General features: G+C 37.2%; 2 protein-coding genes across 2 annotated transcripts; both read left to right on the forward strand.

Moving 5' to 3' along the window:
• Window positions 1-578: 578 nt before the first annotated feature.
• sigmar1 (sigma non-opioid intracellular receptor 1) lies at window positions 579-4,500 on the forward strand. Its single transcript, XM_041247445.1, has 4 exons — window positions 579-881; window positions 2,148-2,348; window positions 2,930-3,022; window positions 3,603-4,500. Exons 1-4 carry the CDS (start codon window positions 737-739, stop codon window positions 3,830-3,832), a joined length of 669 nt encoding a protein of 222 aa, XP_041103379.1. The 5' UTR covers window positions 579-736; the 3' UTR covers window positions 3,833-4,500.
• A 3,279-nt stretch (window positions 4,501-7,779) lies between these two features.
• Window positions 7,780-14,301, forward strand: LOC121330691 (katanin p60 ATPase-containing subunit A-like 2). Its single transcript, XM_041277444.1, has 8 exons — window positions 7,780-8,055; window positions 8,827-8,897; window positions 9,988-10,025; window positions 10,445-10,571; window positions 11,453-11,551; window positions 12,491-12,568; window positions 12,676-12,774; window positions 13,458-14,301. The coding sequence occupies exons 2-8, from the start codon at window positions 8,850-8,852 to the stop codon at window positions 13,527-13,529; spliced, it is 561 nt and encodes a 186-aa protein (XP_041133378.1). The 5' UTR covers window positions 7,780-8,055; window positions 8,827-8,849; the 3' UTR covers window positions 13,530-14,301.
• The last annotated feature ends 6,998 nt before the right edge of the window (window positions 14,302-21,299 follow it).

The following is a 21,299-nucleotide window of genomic DNA, read 5'->3' on the forward strand; positions in this document are numbered from 1 at the left end:
CTGTAATCTAAAAAGGTATGGAATTAAATACATTTTAATGCAATACAATGTTAACGTATTATACACAGAACTGTCCTCACTTGATTCTTATAAAACAACGTCAACACGGCTAGATTGTATAAGAAGGTAACATTGCTGGGTACAATTTCAGATATTGTGTGTCAGACTGGCACCTTAAAAAAAAAAAAGAAATAAAAATACTACAAACGATTGAGAGCAAACTTTGTCATTCAAGTTCACTATTCCCAAGTGTGATATAACCTATAGATTTGTTTTAATTATTATTATTATTATTTGAAGGATGGGGGGGGGGGGGTAGTCTCTACAGCTAGATTTATATTTGAGGAATGTTAGCAAACTGTATTGTCAACAAGAAGTTTTGGGATAAACTACATTATAAAGTCAAACGTGGCACAATGCTATTTTTAAGCATTTAAGCTAAAGCTGTTGCCACTTCGGGTAAGAATTTGTTTGGCCTTCCAACCAGGAAGGGACAGTGGTCGCATCAGGTTCAGGGCGCTACCATTGGAAGAACTCTCAGACGAGAGCTCCGCAGTTGGTGGTTTTAGAAATCAGTCTTGGATCATACTTCAGAGCCAATCGGCGTGCAGGGGCTGACTGTAATGTTGCTCAATGTTTAGACGGAAGAAGTAGGCTTTTGTGATACTAAAGTGTTTTATACTTTTGATTAATTACCTCCCAGTCGCTGTTTATATGTGACTTGCCAGATGCAGCCATGTCTTTTATTTTAAAAGTGTTAAAACTCGTGGTGGTGCTCGGAGTGCTAGCATTGCTTGTCCTGTACACACAGTATTGGTTGGGGAACAAACAGTATGTGTTCAACAAGGACGATGTTGCAAAGCTGGCCAAGCAGTATGCAGGTAAGTATATAATTAACAAGTTTAGAATATGTTGGGTGGTAGCGTAATCTCACAATGTTTATCTTTTTCAAACGAAGTTATAACAGGTACTGTATCACTTTTTTTTTTTTTTTTGCTACAGTGCAAAATGACGTCTCTGTACAGTGTGGCAGTACTGCTGCAACTAAGTTGCGTCAGTTAGGATACTTCTGAACAAGTCGATTATTAAAATCTTTCAACATTAAATAAAAAAAGTGGCAATCTGTGCCGCCATTTAAAGATTTAATTGTTTTAATTCTGTCGATTTAAATGTATTTCTCATCACAAGCGATTGTGCATATTGTAATTATTTTTACCTTAATTCAATACCTGAACTGGCAGAAGTGAAAGTGTAATATATATATATATATAGAGTAACGGTGGGTGCCGCCCACCTCTCCTGGCAGGGACTTTTCAGGATCCCTGGGCTGGGGAGTTTCCCCACAGCTGCCAGGCAAAGACTTTCCAGGGACTCTGGGATGGAGAATTTCCCATCGCCACCTGCCTGTACTTTCACTCCCTGAATATTTGGGTGAGGATATAAACACACTCTTATTTGTTTTTACAAATGAAATTCGTCCGCTCTATGATACAGGAAGTACTGTAGCGATGATTATATATATATATATATATATATATATATATATATATATATATATAGAATATATATACTATTTATATATCATATAATATATATATATATATATTGCTATATATATATAACGGAAACTGAAACCAAAATGTGAAAATTGTAATGTGAAAAAAATTGAAATGTGTAGAAAGTGACTGAAGACATTTGGTGGGTCTTTCTGTTCTTTTTAGTTCCTTTAAAAAATGGGACCTGTATACGCTGATCGTGTTCATTGGCCTGTCACACATGATAATGATAACTGGCTCGATTTTGCATACATAGCGTTATTTTCTAGTCATTAAAGGGTCTACTGCAAGAGCCCTTGGGATAAAATATGCTGCTGTTGTATTCAGATGCTGTACTTAATTGTTTCTGAGGTGAATCAATATGTTAACCAGCTGAGTGGTCGTTGCAGTCTGTCGGCTCAGAGTCATATATCAGCCTGTTAAATACTGTGATTTAAAATGATCAATAAATGCTTACTTGTGCTTTGGGTTGTATGCACTGTTTTATAAATGAGCACAACAACCTTATAGTTGAATCAGTTTGCAGTGGAAGTGGCCAGGTCTTTTATGAACCCCCATTTAATTCACTCCAACATTTCTGTATTTTAATAGGCCTGGATCATGAGCTGGCTTTCTCCAAAGTTGTGGTGGAGTTGAGGAAGAAGTATCCTGGTCACATACTTCCAGATGAGGACCTGCAATGGGTATTTGTAAATGCTGGTGGTTGGATGGGCTCCGTGTGTCTGCTCCATGCTTCCCTCACAGAATACGTCTTACTTTTTGGAACTGCAGTGGACACTGGCGGTCATTCAGGTAGGGCTGCCAGAGACTGCTTCTTAAACAGATTTATTAATGGCCAGGTTTCCCAAGAGCTGACAAAATGTCTGGTCTAGAATAAAGCAGAAGCACTCTTTTATGGCCCTTTCTGGATTATATTGGGTTCAAATAATAGTGCCCTCTGCGTTTATTTTAATAATGTGATTTTGTTTTAGTCATTGATTTGTCATTGATTTTAAAACCTGGAGAAGATCACTTGTGTTTTATAAATTTAAAATGGGTTAGAAGGACCAATGTGTAAATTGATAAGTAGGTATTTAAAAAAAAAATATATAATACTGGTTGTGAAAGCTTGATTACTCGTCAGACTCCACGTCTTTCGAACTGAAGCAGTCTGAGGTCTCGACAAATGTCGTATAACTCCAAAAATATATATATATATATATATATATATATATATATATATATATATATATATATATAAAAAATACAAGTTTTACAATGTTCAAAAAGATTCGCAACTTTTTGAATGTGCATAATGTCTAAGACCTTTGCACAGTAGTGTATGTGGGGGAAAAATACATGACTTTCAATTTAATGAGGTCATTGTTTTCCAGGTCGCTACTGGGCTGAAATCTCTGATACCATTATCTCTGGTACTTTCAGACAGTGGAAAGAGGGGACGACAAAAAGTGAAGTTTATTATCCAGGTGAGTTTTATGATAACCTTTTAATTAATATGAGTTTCATGGGGTTGCATAAGGGTAAAATCTGAATTTTTGTAATGATTCCTAAAGATCATTTTAAAAATGCATGAGGAATTGAAGTGGATTACCACTGGAACAGCAGATAATGCATTGGAATTCACAGGAATTTACAAAAAAAAAAATAATGTATTTTTATTGAGAGGTGCTGGACCTGTGAAGTCAGGTTGCAGGAACGAACATGCTGAGTGTATTCAGAGTGAGTTTTTGTGACAGACATTCTGCATGAGAGCACATCTACATTAACAAAAAGTCAATAAAATGAATTCTAATTAATTCAAAACTAGTTAACCAACCAAGGTTTTACACCAGTGTTAAAGTCTATAAAGGGGTGTTACTGCACTCCAAATCAATATTATAAAATACTGTGTTTAAGTTGGCTGCAATAAATGCTTATGCCTGGCAAACTGCATAAAGCATACAATAATATAAACACAAGTGAACCAGAGTTTTGAAGACTTAGTGAGCCAGAAGCAGGGATGCTCAACAGAATCTCATGCTATTGAATTCCTTTTTGTCCCTACAGGTGATACTATTGTGCATGCAATAGGTGAAGCTACATCAGTCCAGTGGAGTGCTGGTACCTGGATGGTGGAATATGGCAGAGGATTCATTCCTTCCACATTAGGATTTGCACTAGCTGATACAATCTTTAGCACTCAGGACTTCATCACTTTGTTTTACACGGTTCGAGTTTATGTAAGAGGAATGCTGCTAGAAGCGAATACGTTGCTAACTGAGACTGGGGTCTTTTAATCTGAACTCTGCTGTAAAACTAAGTATCTAGCAGGCAGTGGTTTGCAATGTTTATGATAATTTTTGGTATTCTTGGGAACTGCGTGTTTTGTAGACAAATCTGGGAAGTCTGATTGATTGTTTTCAAGGGAAGTATGATGAACACCCTACTCTGCCAGACGATGCATTTAAATACAAATTCAGAATCTTTACAACTTAATTTTTTTAAATCTGAAGTTTTAGTTAATTTAGTCAATTACAAATGTTTAGTGTGGAGTACCTGGTATATCCAAAACATAAAACTGAATCTAAATACGGTAAAACCATGTAAAGCAGGCCTAGTGAGCACATATTTTGTCACTTCACACACACTGGCTTGAACTCAGTTCAGTTATAAATTGTGTGTATGGAAATATTTACTATGTATTTTCATATAACATGTATACTTTGGATATGCAACATAATTTATTTTCTGGCGCCTGTGCATTTCTGAGTTGCTTTAATAACTTAACTTGTAACATTTTTACTAATTCTAATCAATTGTAGTGTTGTCTCTATTAGTATATGTAAAAGTATTACTTCCCAGTAACAATTTGTAAGATAATTGAATAATGCATCAGACTTGTTCTACATAAATCAAAATTGTAATGTTTTAAAATGACACTAATAACATATTTTCATTACTTACAGTAGGTAGTGCATTAATGTGGTTTTACATCTGGATGCCTGGGTTAAAATTTGAATGCAAATTAAATCTGTATCATGGTGTTAAAAAACACTCCACATAATTCTTTGTTGAATTGGCATGGAAACTAACCCACAAGAAGGTTTTCTCTGGCATGCTCCTGTAGCAATGTGGGGAAATCCCAATGACAGCGCAGTTATCCCTAAGTTCCCTTCAAACATTTAGAATTATAACACTAAACCCACGGTAATCATAGGGTAAAGGAAAGTTATTATGAAATATGTTGGCTTGCAACAAATATGGGAAAAAAAAAACACAAAAAATTGGTGGTGCTGATCTGATGACCCCTAAAATTACAGCAGACCTTGAAAATGTCAAGCAAGGTTAGATGGCTAGATAGACAGGGAGCATCTATGTAGAGTAGTCTTGTACGGTAAAGATGGCCACTTTCATAAGCCCTACAGTGGCTTGCGAAAGTATTCACCCCCCTTGGCATTTTTCCTATTTTGTTGCCTTACAACCTGGAATTAAAATGGATTTTTATTTGGATTTCATGTAATGGGCATACACAAAATAGTCCAAATTGGTGAAGTGAAATGAAAAAAATAACTTGTTTAAAAAAATTCTAAAAAATAAATAACAGAGAAGTGGTGCGTGCATATGTATTCACCCCCTTTGCTATTAAGCCTCTAAATAAGATTTGGTGCAACCAGTTACCTTCAGAAGTCACATAATTAGTTAAATAAAGTCCATCTGTGTGCAGTGTAAGTGTCACATGATCTGTCACATGATTTTAGTATATATACACCTGTTCTGAAAGGCCCAAGTGTCTGCAACACCACTAAGCAAGCGGCACCATGAAGACCAAGGAGCTCTCCAAACAGGTCAGGGACAAAGTTGTGGAGAGGTACAGATCAGGGTTGGGTTATAAAAAATATCTGAAACTTTGAACATCCCACGGAGCACCATTAAAGCCATTATTAAAAAATGGAAAAAATATGGCACCACAACAAACCTGGCAAGAGAGGGCCGCCCACCAAAACTCACGGACCAGGCAAGGAGGGCATTAATCAGAGAGGCAACAAAGAGACCAAAGATAACCCTGAAGGAGCTGCAAAGCTCCACAGCGGAGATTGGAGTATCTGTCCATAGGACCACTTTAAGCCGTACACTCCACAGAGCTGGGCTTTACGGAAGAGTGGCCAGAAAAAAGCCATTGCTTAAAGAAAAAAATAAGCAAACACGTTTGGTGTTCGCCAAAAGGCATGTGGGAGACTCCCCAAACATATGGAAGAAGGTACTCTGGTCAGATGAGACTAAAATTGAGCTTTTTGGCAATCAAGGAAAACGCTATGTCTGGCGCAAACCCAACACCTCTCATCACCCTGAGAACACCATCCCCACAGTGAAGCATGGTGGTGGCAGCATCATGCTGTGGGGATGTTTTTCATCGGAAGGGACTGGGAAACTGGTCAGAATTGAAGGAATGATGGATGGCGCTAAATACAGGGAAATTCTTGAGGGAAACCTGTTTCAGTCTTCCAGAGATTGGAGACTGAGATGGAGGTTCACCTTCCAGCAGGACAATGACCCTAAGCATACTGCTAAAGCAACACTCGAGTGGTTTAAGGGGAAACATTTAAGTGTCTTGGAATGGCCTAGTCAAAGCCCAGACCTCAATCCAATTGAGAATCTGTGGTATGACTTAAAGATTGCTGTACACCAGCGGAACCCATCCAACTTGAAGGACCTGGAGCAGTTTTGCCTTGAAGAATGGACAAAAATCCCAGTGGCTAGATGTGCCAAGCTTATAGATACATACCCCAAGAGACTTGCAGCTGTAATTGCTGCAAAAGGTGGCTCTACAAAGTATTGACTTTGGGGGGGTGAATAGTTATGCACGCTCAAGTTTTCTGTTTTTTTTGTCTTATTTCTTGTTTGTTTCACAATAAAAAATATTTTGCATCTTCAAAGTGGTAGGCATGTTGTGTAAATCAAATGATACAAACCCCCAAAAAATCCATTTAAATTCCAGGTTGTAAGGCAACAAAAAAGGAAAAATGCCAAGGTGGGTGAATACTTTCTCAAGCCACTGTATGTGTAAAAAAAAAAAAAAAAGTACAATTTGTCAAGGCACTGCAAAGGGCTGTCTTAGTCCAACAGAAACATTGGTGCAGTTACTGTCAGCACTAAATCTGCAATAACCATGAAATATGGAGCTAAAGTAAAAGGTTAACTCTTCAATTAAGAAATTGTTTTATGGGGGGGGGGGGGGGGGGGGTCGGCTTTTCTGAAATGTGTTCCCTTTAAAGGAATACAGAAATATCTGACTCTGTCCTGTCAAATTTAAAGGAACACTAAAATGAACACAGTTGATTATGGCCCTGTTTTGATGTAAACCCTGGATAGGTCCGCTGAGCCATATCATTTTTAGGCGGACAGGACATGTTTATATGTGAGAAGCTGGGTAACTGAAATAAACGTACTTGCAAAAGCCAATATGTAAGTTTTATTATTTTGTCTGCATGTTACAAATGTGTTGAAGGCAGCTGTTTTCTAAAACCCTACTATAGATTAAAAAATACAAAAAAAATTGAAATATCTTAGAAAATAATTATAAACACCCTCAAAGATTATTCAATTGTAGTAATGAAAAAAATAGTATATTTCAACAATACAGTACAGTACAAAAAAAGTTATCTACATGTGCCACCCCATTTTACTTTTAAAATCTAAACTAAACTAAAGCAAATATGTATTTGGGAGACTCATTCTGTGCAAACAACAAATACATACATATTTCTACACTATGTTACAGTAATGTGTTATAGAAATTACATTTGGGACAAATTTGGGATTTTCAAAAAACAACATTATTTCTAGCAAACTATTTTATTACTTAATAATAATAATAATGTGTAATGACTCATAATAAACTTAACTGATTTATTTATTTATTGTGTGTGAGGCACTTTCCATTCATTGTCCCTTATAATGCACAGTGATATGGTCAGTTGTCTGGCTTTATCAAAGATGTACAGTCTGTTTTAGAACAGACCTTTCATTGCAATTCCATCAGGAATCAACATGCTTAATAAACATATGTTGCCGTATTTTAAAGTTGATATAGTATAGTATTATAAGAAGTACAGATATTGTTAATGGGAACAATTGTACGAGACACGCATGTATTTGTGATTCGCCATGCTTGGTTTTCAGTAGATGGCAGTGCTGCATTCAAATGGTTTCCTTCCAAACAGGTAATGGTGTGTATTTGGTCGTTGGTTAGTAACCTACTAACAGTGTTGTTTGAAAAGTGTTATTGTGTGCTTACGCAAATAACGCAAGTGTATTAGTTCCAACAGTGGTAGTGTGCGTAACTGTGATGCAGACCGAAGGCTACGTTCCGAACCAAAAAAAAAAAAAATCAGATTGCGGCAAGTTTACTCCTAATACTTTTCAAATTATGATAGGGTATTTAATGTAGCTTCAAAAAGTGAAAAATACTGTGGAGCTTTAGTATAAAGCAATGAAAACAGCCAACCAAGCGAGAGAGGCGGTGAGTAACCAGTAGTACCGCTGGTACATTTTATTTTTTGCCTGAATAAACACATAAGCATTGCATCGGATAAAATAAAGAGTAGTGTTTTTTTTTTTTTTTTTTTTTTTAACTACTGTACATCATATATCACTAACGCATTTTCAGAAACCTGTGAAAAGAAAGTGTTTTCTTAAGTGAATTAAATGGGGTTTTTTTTTGTTTTTTTTTTTACCTTGTAGTTAATAACAAATGTATTCTAGTAATAGTATGAGCATATTTAGGAGCTATTATTCCACGGAGACTCAGTAGTAAATCGCCTACCTCAGTTGCAAATAAACACAGGGTTGTGTGAACTTAAAACCGCTATATTATTAATAGAAAATACATTTGTTTATATTGCTACTGTTTTCATGTGCTGTGAATGTGGAGTCTCACGTTGCCTTGGAGATCAGTGGAAGTCACGTGATTTTTTAACAGCCACACACATTGCCAGGGAAAAAGGCATGATTAATACCATCAGGCATTGACACAAATTGATTGCGTAGATCAAAAAAGATAAGTCTAAGTAGAGTGTAATTAATAGTACTGTATTCTAACAGATGTAATTAAAGTGTTATTCCAGAACACGTATTATTAGGCCACTATCTGTTATCAAATACTGTTTTAAATAAAAATATATTTATTGTGTATCAGTAAATAAATGCAGTTCTGAATAAGCTTGCAAATGTAATTGACCTGTATAGTTAATGTTATGTGATACTTAAAGTGTGCGCTTTATTTGTTTTGAAGGATGAAATGAGAGCAGAAACCAGATGGAAGAATCTGCCGATTGTGATTTTCCACTACATGACACAGGAAGGGTAGGTACTGTATTAACTCAGATGTGGTTGTCACAGTACATTAAGATACTTAACTACAACTACTGTAACATATACTTATATATAAAAAAAATAAATAAAAAATAGGAGGATGGAGCTTCTTTCTCCTCTGAAATGCAATTGGGTGAGACCCTTGCTGAAGAAGAGCCTGGCTCTGAGAATGCCTCAGAAGCCAGTATCACCCCGTTGTCCAGCTTGGTCTCGGCACTCGTGGGACATGCTACAGCTTTCCTGCAGGTCCACTGGACACCAGCAGCAGAACCGCGCCGGTCCATTTTCCAGACACAGGTGCTTGCTCATCGCCCTTAAAAGGATCCCGGCTTTCCCAGACTTCATGGAGGAAGTGCGCTCCTCCTGAGATCGCCCAGCTTTGGGTCCTAGCATACTAAAACAGGCCACACCGCTCGCCTCCTTGGAAGGCGCGGATAAGCTCGACCTAGCGGGGTTCCCCCCAGTAGACTCCACCATTGCTGCCCTGGTTAAAGCTCCGCCGGTAGGTGGTCTTGCTAGAGACCTGGCTTGCCCCAATGCAGGGTGATGGAGACACATTTAAAGCGAGCTTATGCAGCAGAAGCACAGGCAACTCGCTTAACTAATACAGCTAGTGTGCTGACCACATATTTGGACGGTGTACTGCGCGATCATGTTCCTTCTCACTTGTAAATCCATCTCAGTTACATATGTGAGCAGGAGGATGATGGGAAATATAGTTCTGAGAGGTCCATGTGGGTACATGTGAAGCCATCTTGAGGCAGAAAATGCAGTGTAAAAGTTAAAAAGAGTGGTCAAAATGTAAAAAATAAAATAAAAATTAAAACAATACACACACCGTACATAAACAGTTGTAGCAACACAGGTGAACATGTAACACAATAAAATAAAAGGTCCTTATATACCCTCTTTCCATTAGGCTGTATTGATATGACTGAACATATATTTGCAATACTGAAGTGATCCAACTACTTTGATTGGTTGGAATTATCAGAAACATACAAGGCTAGCATCTAGTTAGTGCTGTATCAGTACTGTTTGACTGTATTTGAGTCTTTGTCAAACCTTTTAAACTTTTTAGGAGAAAAAGCATCCAAGAAGAGGGGGAAAACTAAAGAGGTAAAATAAATACATATATTTTCTACTGACATTGAACAGATGTGAATACAGCTTTGTTTTTGAAGCTTATTTTTTCTTACTAGTTTTTTTTTTTCCTTTAGAAACAAGTGGTGCAAATGTTGAATTTTACTAAAGCTTAATGAATGCATCCCAAACTTTCTACGCTTAAGACCTGTTAGCCCCTATGCCACTCTGCGTTCAATATAGGAATGCTCCTCATAGAAGACTATAAATGACTTGTTTAAACTCTTCTAGCCCAAGAAGAATTAGATTTAAAAGTGATGACATTTCTTTCTAAATGTTGTTTTTGTTATACTTATTACATTTTACAGGAAGCACCATTTGAGATGATCATTTCAACATGACATCACAGTTCCTTCAGGAATCAATTATTTTATCCATTTTATATTATATTTCAGAACCCCCAGCTGTAACTACCAGACTCTTCCCAGGACAAATCAGCCCCAGGGCACTCAACGTCCTCCATCGAAAACAACTGGAAAAAGAACAGATCCAAAGACAGCTGTCAGAGAAAGCCCTAAACAGGTGATTGGTAGGACCCTAGATTAAATATTAACAGATTTTCAGACACAAATGATACCAGTTGAGAATCCAAGGCAGAAACTTTATCTTTTATTTTGCAGTAGTCAAAGTACCATCTCTGAAACCACCCTTTCCCTAATTCACAGCTATAAATTCACATATCTTTTTATGTAATTTGATGTGGTCTTTTACTGTTTCTACACTTACTGGTATTTGTAATGTTTAATAAGGTCATCAGCATATTCTATCTCTGAGCAAGACCGAGCATGGTAGAACATCTACAATGAGGCCAGTATAAAAAGGACCCCAGGAGGTGTGTAGCAGAGACTTCTGCCATCAGTTAAACCAGTGAGTTTGTTAAAGTTGCAATGGAAAATATCCAAATAAACAAAGTCACTGTTTCATGTGGAAAGAAATTACCAGTACACCCCTCATTGTAATTTTTATATTGGACTCATTTGTCAGTGTACACATTTTAAGCTTGCTCAGATATTGCTCCAAAGGTAAAATAAGCTGTAAACGTGACAAATGTTCATGAGTATATATATATATATATATATATATATATATATATATATATATATATATATATATATAATGTGTGTGTGTGTGTGTAATGGGATAATAAGTATTACTTTTTGCATTAAATTACATTTAAGTTCAGACACTTAAACACTTAATTGCATTTGTACCCATTTGTATCAGATTATTGAGTACAGTGTTATGTGTTATTTCTAGAATCAAGAGAAAAGAAAACACGGTTTTGTCTGTCAAATGTTTTGCGATTGATACATTTTACCATATTGTGCATTAATTATTACAACCTTTTCATGCTAAAAAATGTTGCCTTTATTTAAACCTTAAATAATGTATTAATCTTGAAGGAGAACGGCTATTCAACCCCTCCAGAAACTGCAGAGTTTGATTTAATTGTGTCATCTCTCAGCAGGAGTGGCGGAAGAGAGGGAACACAAATAAAAAAGGTGATCAAGAGCCAAAGCTTTAACAAAAACATGGTATATTGCTAAAACACAAATAACTATTTCTAGGCTTTCATTTCTGTTATATTCTATGATGGTTAACAAGAAAATGCTCATCTTTGCAGAGACTAATTAAAGGTACTGTTTAATAATATTATAATATAATAAGAATATTAATAATAATAATAAAATATAATAATAATAATAATTATTAATACTTTATTGACTTGCTACTACTGTTATGTGGTTTGTTTTCTCATAGATAAGGCATTTTCTTACTTAGACTCAGGGTCATATTCATAAAACATTAAAGTGCCTGTAAATGTAAAAAGCTCAAAAGCATTTCTAGACACATTAACACATTGCACATACAGACATATATGTGGTAAACTACCATTAGAATAGGCCACCACTTGTCAGTATACTTTTTTCAATCAAAAATACACAAAAGAGACTATATATATATATATATATATATATATATATATATATATATATATATATATATATATATATATATATATATATATATATATATAGGGAGCCATTTAATAATCTAGAAGACACGTTTCTAGGTCCGCTGCCAGTTAAACATTAAATCGTGAGAATCTCATGAGTTGTGTGTAATGAATTGCTGTATGATAAAAATGTGTTGTCTTCCACTGGCTTTTACACAGGGCCAAGTGATTGACTTCCGTGGACTGATCCAAGGTGCAATTAAAGGAGCGTCACACAATGTAAACGGCTTAAACGGTTTAGCTTGGTGTTCTAAATTAACCATCTTTGAATCAGGAGGAAATTCATTTGCATGACATATCAAAGTATCAAGTTTAGCTATGTTGAATCTAAAGCGTAGAACTGCAGGTGATTTACAGTGTCTGAACACAGTTTATTATGAAGCTTTACCTGATACTTTTTTGTATTTGTTTCTGATTTCTATAGGAACATCTTATTAAACCTGTCAGTGCCTTTAGTAGAATGAACAGTGAAATGAGAGAATTGGCAGCTGTAATAAGCAGGGTAAGAAATGCACTGAAACTGTTTCAGAAATAGATTGAACCAAAGCGAGGTAACATTGTTATGGTGGTATAATGTTAAAACTATCAGGATGTTGTCTTCTCTTAAAGGATATATATTTGCACAATCCAAATGTGAGGTGGGATGACATTATTGGACTTGATGCAGGCAAGCGATTAGTCAAAGAAGCTGTCTTGTATCCTATTAAGGTACTGTGATAGCAAATTCTGTGATATTTCTGCAGTTCTTTGCGCTGTTCAAACATAAGTGCATTTCTGCTAAGAGCTATAAGGAAAGAAACACATGTTATGTCTTAAATCCATACCAGTATCATTCTCAGATCCAGGGTAGTGCATCTTCTCTAGATTGTGTAGTTTGAATGATCAGGAATAGAAATGTGTGGCTCAGCCCTTGGATACAAATGAAAATGTTTTCTTGGGTGTTATTTATTTGGCCTCATACATTTTTTACAAAAATGGTGGTAAGATCAAAATGGCTAACTGAACCTCAACTTTATGAATGATACAGTAGAGTGGATTTCTACACATTTTTAATGAAGTCAGTTGTCAAGTACATTATTATTTTGAACTGATGATGATGACGAAAGCATCTCTGTCCCCTTTTAGGGCTTGTATTGCAATGCAGCCCTAGACAGAAAGAGGACCTTATTTTCTAAAACATGAATTCAGATGATCTCATAGTAGATAATAAGATCTATGTTAACCATCTAAATAAACACACCAGGTATATAAAACATGGAGTGCTTCACTCATAATAATCATTTGAAAAGCAGTTCCATCGCTCTAAACCTTTAAGTTTAGCCTTCCATATATCTATCGGTGGTAATGTCATACTTCCTGCCTTAAAGTGTATCATATTTTGCATTTTACAGTACCCCCAGCTATTTACAGGGATTCTTTCTCCTTGGAAAGGGCTATTGCTCGATGGACCACAAGGCAAGTAGTCACCATGTCTCTAGAGGTTAATTAATGCAATACTACAAACTTTTAAATGCACTACATTATCATTTTATATTGGAACAGCCCAGGTCACACATGGTAAAAGTAATACACCTTTGTTTTTATAGTAGTCTTAACCAGTGAGTTAAAGACTGATAATTCTGAATCCTTCTATTTATAATTATTTAAAAAAGCACTTTAGGACCTGCAGCTAACCATTTAAATATAACATACTTCATAAACCTACTGTAGATAGATTGTCTCAATATTTCAGCATCTATCATTGTCAGCAAATGGAGAGGGGATTCAGAAAAGCTGATTCGGGTAAGTTGTCTGGAAATCCCTAGCAGTCCACAAACTGGCACTAGGCACCATCGCTGCACAAGAACTGGATGGATATGGGCACTGAAGAGACGAGTCATGCCAGGCTGGGCAGTGGGTGGAAAGTTTACATTACAGCTGTCTCTGCTCGTCCAGCTCTTAGGACTTTAGTCTACAGTGCTGCCAGTCCAACAAAAAAAATTACATTATGAATCAGATTATTTAAAGTGTAGTTTTCCACTCTTTGCTCAGGTTTTGTTTGATCTTGCAAGGTACCACACCCCTTCTACTATTTTCTTGGATGAGTTGGAATCAGTAATGAGCCACAGAGAAACAGGCCCAGGGTAAGACCCTTCTGCAGTTGTGACAGTAATACCAGAAAACAGGAACCAAGCAGTTCATATCCCAGAGTTATCCAGTCAATTTTGATTAGCTTTGATTTCCTGGCTACCTAGAATCTCCCTACAGGAAGCTCAAGTTTGGAATAGATCAAAGCTGTTGTTTTTTATGAATGTTTTAGTCATATAGTTATTTTTTTTTTTTTTACTAATAGCTGTAACTGGGTAGGATAGTAGTTGAAATACATATTTTACTGCTAGATACTGAAGTCCTGTTAGCCATGAGAGACAGTACCTTTTGGTTTTGGCATTTTTTACGCACTATAGTTTGTGCATTAGAGAGGCCTATTGCTAAACGTCAAAACAACAAAAATCATATGTAAAAAAAATAAGTTGTTTTCCTAGCCATGGTTGAGAGTTAGACAAGAACACTCACCTAACCTGTATCACAAAATAAATGTATTTCATGTTAATAAAGGTAGAGTAGCTTCAAACCGCAGTGCTTATGTGGTCCTTTCTCATGCCATGCTTACTTGTGACACCACTATGTGTTACCAGTATTGGTCTTTTCGTTTAAATGTATAATTAAGATTCTACTTATTTACAATAATTGTTTGTTAACCTTTGTAATTATCTCAACTGTATTTTGTCTTTCTTGGAGTCTGTATTCTCTTTTGAATTATGTCATGCTAAATGCTGAAATCACAAACATTTTCACTTGTCCCTCACTTGAATCAAGTTGTTGTTTTTTTTTTAATAAATTTATGTGTTGCCAATGATTTTTACCCCAGTTTTCGCCCCAATTTGGAATCGCCAATTGTGTTATAATTAACCCCAGTTCACTGCTGCAACCTGCACTTCATGAGGAGCGCCTTTACTGAATGTGCCACTCGGGAGCCCCCTGAATCAAGTTGTTTAACAAATGCATCTGTTTGTTTTCACAGAGGGGAACATGAAGGCAGCCAGCAAATGAAGACAGAGTTGCTGGTTCAGATGGATGGCTTGGCACGCTCGGATGATCTTGTCTATGTATTAGCGGCTTCCAATTTGCCATGGTTAGGAAGTCAATTAGTTAACCTTTCTGGACATAGAAGCACATGGTTACACATTCATTTGGCTCTATGACAGTTTATGATATTCTGAATTATAATAGCCTTACTTTGCAGTTTTTGTATTAATGCAAAATGAGATTACTTTGTATTAGGCTTTGCAGAATAAGAAATAGGAAGGGGGTTTACATTATACGTGATTTGTTTTACCATTCTTATTTTTTTGTTTGCAGGGAACGAGACCATGCCATGTTGCGAAGATTAGAGAAAATAATCTTAGTGGGTCACCAACCAAAGAGGCAAGACAGGCTATGATCAAACTTCAACTCCAAATCAATTATTGTAAGGTGACATTGGTTTTATGTTGGGAAATATTTTTAAGAAAAATGAAAAACTGAAATATCTTGCTTGCATAATTATTCAACCCCTACACATTAATATTTGGTAGAGCCACCTTTCGCTGCAGTAACAGCTTTAAGTCTTTTGGGGTAAGTATGTACCAGTTTTGCACACAGTGTCGAAGTGATTTTGGCCCATTCTTCTTGGCAGATTTGCTCCAGGTTGTTCAGGTTGGTTGGACGACGCTTGTGGACCGCAATCTTCAAATAGTGCCACAGATTCTCAATGGGATTGAGATCAGGACTTTGACTGGGCCACTGTAAGACATTTACCTTTTTGTTCTTGAGCCACTCCAATGTTGCTTTGGCCTTGTGCTTGGGATCATTGTCCTGCTGAAAGGTGAATTTCCTCCCAAGCTTCAGTTTTTTAGCGGACTGAAGCAGACTCTCTTGCAGTATTTTCCTGTATTTTGCTCCATCCTTTCTTCCGTCAATTGTAACAAGATGCCCAGTCCCTGCTGATGAGAAGCATCCCCACAACGTGATGCTGCCACCACCATACTTCACTGTAGGGATGGTGTGTCTTGAGGCATGGGTAGTGTTAGGTTTGCGCCACACATAGCACTTAGAGTTTTGGCCAAAAAGCTCTATCTTGGTCTCATCTGACCACAAAACCTTTTCCCACATCGCAGCTGGGTCACTCTCATGCTTTCTGGCAAACTCCAGACGCGCTTTCAGATGGTACTTTTTGAGTAACGGCTTCTTTCTTGCCACCCTTCCGTACAGGCCAGTGTTATGCAGAGCTCTTGATATAGTTGACTGGTGCACCATTACTTGACTCCCAGCCACTGAACTCTGTAGCTCCTTCAAAGTGATTGTTGGCCTGTGGCTTCTCTCACAAGTCTCCTTCTTGTTTGAGAGCTGAGTTTTGAGGGACTTGGCAGTGCCTGTGTGGTGTGATGCAGCTTCCACTTCCTGATTATTGATCCAACTGTGCTCACTGGGATATCCAAACACTTGGATATTATTTTGTACCCTTTCCCTAATCTATGCATTTGTATTACTTTATCTCTAAATTCTGTAGAATGCTCTTTGGTCTTCATTTTCCTTCAGATTCACAGCCTTACCATTGATCCTTCAACAGTGGGGTTTTTATCCAGAAAATGTGACAGCAACTTTAATAGTTCACAGGTGGAGGCCAATGGTAAGATAATTGTGTCCTCGTTAGGGCAATTTCTTTCATCGGTGCAAACTGGGAGCTTCCACAGCACAAGGGTTGAATACTTATGCAAGCAAGATATTTCAGTTTTTTATTTTTCTTAAAAATATTTCCTAACATTAAACCAATGTCACCTTATAATAATTGATTCTGAGTTTCAGTGTTTAAAAATAGAATATCAAACAGAACGAAGTTTTACTGTACCATTTGTAATTCGGTAATATGAGAGAATTGGCCAGGGGTCTGAATACTTTTGCAAGGCACTATATATATGATATAAGATTATTCAAGAAAATGTTAAATACAAGCATTTAGTGATCATGAATTTATTTCTTCAATTATTTTTATAATTTTTTAAATTTTTGGAATGTCCAATTATTATTCAACCTGGCTCACCACTGCAACCCCCGAACTAACTCGGGAGAGACAACAACAAGCACTTGTGTCCTCCAAAACAAGTGCCATCGGCTGTCTGCTTTTTTTCAGTCTGCGTGCCCACCTATACTGCCATATCCAGATCTTACAGCGTCGGAGGATCATGCAGTTCCTAGTTGCATACAGGCTGGCCTGCAGGTGCCCGGCCAACCAAATGGGTTCCTGGTGTGCAGTGAGCCATGGACTGCCCAGCTGACCTAACCCCTACCCCACCTGGGCAGTACTTGGCCAATTGTGCGCCATTCCCTGGGAACTCCCGTCCATGGTCGGCAGTGGGATAGCTTGGATTCGAACTGGCGATCTCCAAGCTATAGAGTGCCTCCTGCACTCAGGCAGAGTGCCTTTACTGGATTCCCCCCTAGCCACCAATTAATATGACAAAGACCAAAATATAAAATGTTTGGTAGTTTAACAAACAATCTTTATAAATAAACGAAAGCACTTAAACAACTTAAGCCAGAAAAAGAGGTACTTATTTCCAACATCTGCAACATAATCAAGAAGTATTACAGACCAAATTAAACTGAAACGCTTGAAAAAAGTGCAACTCAAAAGACTATTACAGGTAAAGCAGGTATAAGAATTGTCTGAGCAGCTAAAAGAAAATCTACAATTTAAAGCCAAGGACTTAAAAGAAAGATTTCGGTTTTGTTTGTTTTTGTTAGTTTGTTTTCGGTAATCGATAATAACTGAAAACACACTCCCGAAGACCTGTTGAGAAGATTCAGTGGTTATGGTGCACACTAAAAAATGTTAAATTCTGCCAAATGTTTTTGTCTTTAAGCATTATTAAGTCATTTTAAGAAAAATAAAAGTGAGGAAAATACAGAAATTATTTATGTATTTATGACATAGGTCAAAATGATTGCATATTACCTTTCAATTCAGGGTGTGGTAGCCAGTAGAGGCCGCTAAACAAACAGTTGAAATAATAGTAATGGTTTTATGGGTTAGGTTTAGGGGTTATGTTTTTGTTTTTTTTTGTTTGAGACCTTAAAATAAATAAGCTGCACGAGCACAACGAGAGCCATAGTATTATATTTATTGCTTCTAGTTTTCGGTTTTAATTGAGAAACGAGAAAGCACCCCTGATACAAAAAAAAAAAAAAAATGAAACAAACATCAGAAAACACGTTGTTCTTGGTTTGAACGTAGAGGCCAGATATCAGAATCCCCATGTTCCTGATATCTTCCCCTAGTGTTCAAAACTGACTGTTTGTGACTATATATAATATATATATATATATATATATATATATATATATATATATATATATATATATATATATATATATATATATACATATATATACACACACACACACACACACTTTACAATATGCCCAATACTGAAATAGTGACTCCTATTCACCAGTGGGCTTGATCTGCAAGGAGATGCAGGTACTCACGGCCTTTTTTACTGTCCTGTGGGTGTTTTCTGATGTATGAACAGTTTTTTCTTCATCTGTATACAAAGGTTGCATTTTTAAAAATGAGTTCTTGTGATGAAGTGCCATTTTCCTATTGATCTTTTGTAACTCTAAATGTCACAGGAAAATTTATTTCACAGAGAGCACCCAACCCATAATGCGGGTCCTTCATTCAATATTGTTTTCAAACTTTAATTAAATAGTTAAAGTTCCAGCATTAATTAATTAAGTTTTGGTGTGTAGCTTTTTAGCATTATGTCTGTCTTTATCCGTGTATAGTTAGATGATTTTGTTTATAAAATAATACGCTGTAATTTGTTGTTAATCACCCAACTACAAACTTATATTTTTCAATATTGCTAAAATAAGATCAAGATAGATCTCTGCAACCTCTGTGGATGGCAACCTTTAAATACATCAGTGTCACATGAATGTCCCCATTTAGGTGATAGTCTATCGTCTAACTCATTCTTTGCCTCATTTTCACTGCCTAGCACTACAGGCTGCAGCTGCCCACAACTAGCTGCTGAAATCAAAAGAGCATTTCAGTGGGGTTTTTTTGTTTTTGTTTTTTTTTTCCCCAAACCTGGCCAACCTCAAAAATTCTTGCTGTGTGTCAAAGGTCACAGGAGGATTGTATTTGATTTTAAAGAAGCTGGCGGTAACAAATACATTTAACCATAAACTCATTACAAATAAAAAGGAATCTGGTTAAGGAAAGCACAGCCAAACAACTTTGAGTGCTTAAGTCTGCCTGCCGTAATCTTGAACGCAAGTGGAGGTTGTCTGGTCAAACTGTTTACAAAGAGATGTGGACTGACCATCTCACGTGCTACAGACGTGCACTCGCTGCGGCCAGGGTGCTTCTCTGAAATCAGAACTATGGGACACGGTAAACCTAATGTTCTCTTTAAGACCATTGACAAAATCCTATATCCAGCCACCGACATATCCATCTCCGATTCATCCTCCTCTCTAACCTGTCATGATTTCTCACCGGTCAGCTGATGAAACATCTCACGGATAATAATCTGCTTGAATCTCTACAGTCTGGCTTCCGTATTGTGAATGAGCCGGTTCTCCCTCTGTGCTTGTCCTCCTTGACCTAACAGCCACTTTTGGCACCATAGATCATGGCATTCTTCTTGACCGCCTTCAGAAGTATGCTGGGATCTCTGGAACCTCTCTATCCTAGATATCCTCTTACCTATCCGGACACATACAGTCTGTTTTCTATGCTGGATGCAGTAGTGTCGCAAACCCAGTCACTTGCGGTGTCCCACAAAGGTATCTTCTTGGGGCCCCTTCTATACACGCTTTCCTTAAGTCAACTCATCCATCAACACAGCCTCATGTTTCACTGCTATGCTGATAACATCCAGCTCTACTTAAACCTCAACCCTGGATGCCCCTCTGCCATGGTCTGGCTCTCGGCTTGGATGTCTGCCAGTTTTCTTCAGCTGAACACTAGCAAATCTGAACTCCTTCCAGTAGGACCTAAAACTCAACTTAAGAATCTCAATAGAGCTACCCACAACCTCAGAAACTGTCTGCCCTGCTGCCTTCCCCCACAGTACGAAGCCTTGGTGTACTTCTTGACAGCTACCTCTGCTTTGATGCTCACATCTCCTCCGTGGTCAAATATTCCTTCTACCATCTTCAAACATCTCCAAAGTCTGTCCCTACCTTTTGCTCCCGGATGCGGTGATACTTTATCTTGCATTTTTCTCCTCGACTCGATTACTGCCACTCTTATATGGTGGTCTCCCGGCACGCACCATAAACTGACTGCAGCTAGTTCAGAATGCCATTGCCAGGCTCCTTACCAGATGTAAAAAAACATGATCACATCACCTCCCCCTTCTTGTCTAGCTACACTGGCTACCTGTAAAGTTCAGGATTACTTTAAAAACTCTCCTGCTCACTTACAATGCCCTTTATCACACAGGTCTGGAGTACCTCCTCGACTTGCTGACCCGCTGTGTCCCTGCTGAGGGGGCTCCAACGCTTTGGTGCATGATGCGCCCGCGTCGCTAGTTTTAAATTAACTCTCAAGACCCGCCTGTTACCTCTTGCTTCCCATGCTCTTTAAGCTTGATATCTGCTATTTGCTGTTGTGTTGTTGCTACTGTTACATATTATGCATTTGTCACTGTATTTAATGTATAATGCTTTTTTTTTTTTTTTTTTTTTTTTTTACTGTATGTCAGGTATTATGCATTTCTCTGTATTTAAAGTATTATGGATTTTCTTCTTACTGCATCTTGTAAAGCGCTTTATGATGGTGGTCCAATATGAAAGGTGCTATATAAAATAAAGATTGATGGAAACAACCAGATTTTGTCATTGCGTTTATCATAAATAAAAACCAAAATGTGACTTCAGACTTTTGAGTTGTGTGCCAAAGCAGGATGAACATTTAACAAAGCTCTCCGCTTTCAGTGAGCAAAATAAAGCTGAAAGAAAAACAATAAAGAAAATAACATGTGTGCTTTACCTAAATAAAAGAAAATAACACACCTCCAAGCTACGTGATGACACACTTCCTTTGTAGCCAGTGTGGTTGCATAGAGTACGAGATACAAACCTGACCAGACAGCCGTGCTCAGCCGCTTGGGCGAGCCGTGGAAACACTCCGTTTTGTT

The sequence above is a fragment of the Polyodon spathula genome, chromosome 1 (genome assembly GCF_017654505.1).
Source record: "Polyodon spathula isolate WHYD16114869_AA chromosome 1, ASM1765450v1, whole genome shotgun sequence".
Lineage (NCBI taxonomy): Eukaryota > Metazoa > Chordata > Actinopteri > Acipenseriformes > Polyodontidae > Polyodon > Polyodon spathula.

What these genes read in the sequence shown, in the direction of transcription:
- LOC121330691 (XM_041277444.1), top strand. Translation starts at nt 8,850, where the DNA reads ATGGAAGAATCTGCCGATTGTGATTTTCCACTACATGACACAGGAAGG. An exon ending in AGAGGGGGAAAACTAAAGAG is followed by an intron (nt 10,026 to 10,444) that starts GTAAAATAAATA and finishes ATTATATTTCAG; the next exon opens with AACCCCCAGCTGTAACTACC. An exon ending in AGGGAACACAAATAAAAAAG is followed by an intron (nt 11,552 to 12,490) that starts GTGATCAAGAGC and finishes TGATTTCTATAG; the next exon opens with GAACATCTTATTAAACCTGT.
- sigmar1 (XM_041247445.1), top strand. Translation starts at nt 737, where the DNA reads ATGTCTTTTATTTTAAAAGTGTTAAAACTCGTGGTGGTGCTCGGAGTG. An exon ending in GCTGGCCAAGCAGTATGCAG is followed by an intron (nt 882 to 2,147) that starts GTAAGTATATAA and finishes GTATTTTAATAG; the next exon opens with GCCTGGATCATGAGCTGGCT. An exon ending in GGACACTGGCGGTCATTCAG is followed by an intron (nt 2,349 to 2,929) that starts GTAGGGCTGCCA and finishes ATTGTTTTCCAG; the next exon opens with GTCGCTACTGGGCTGAAATC.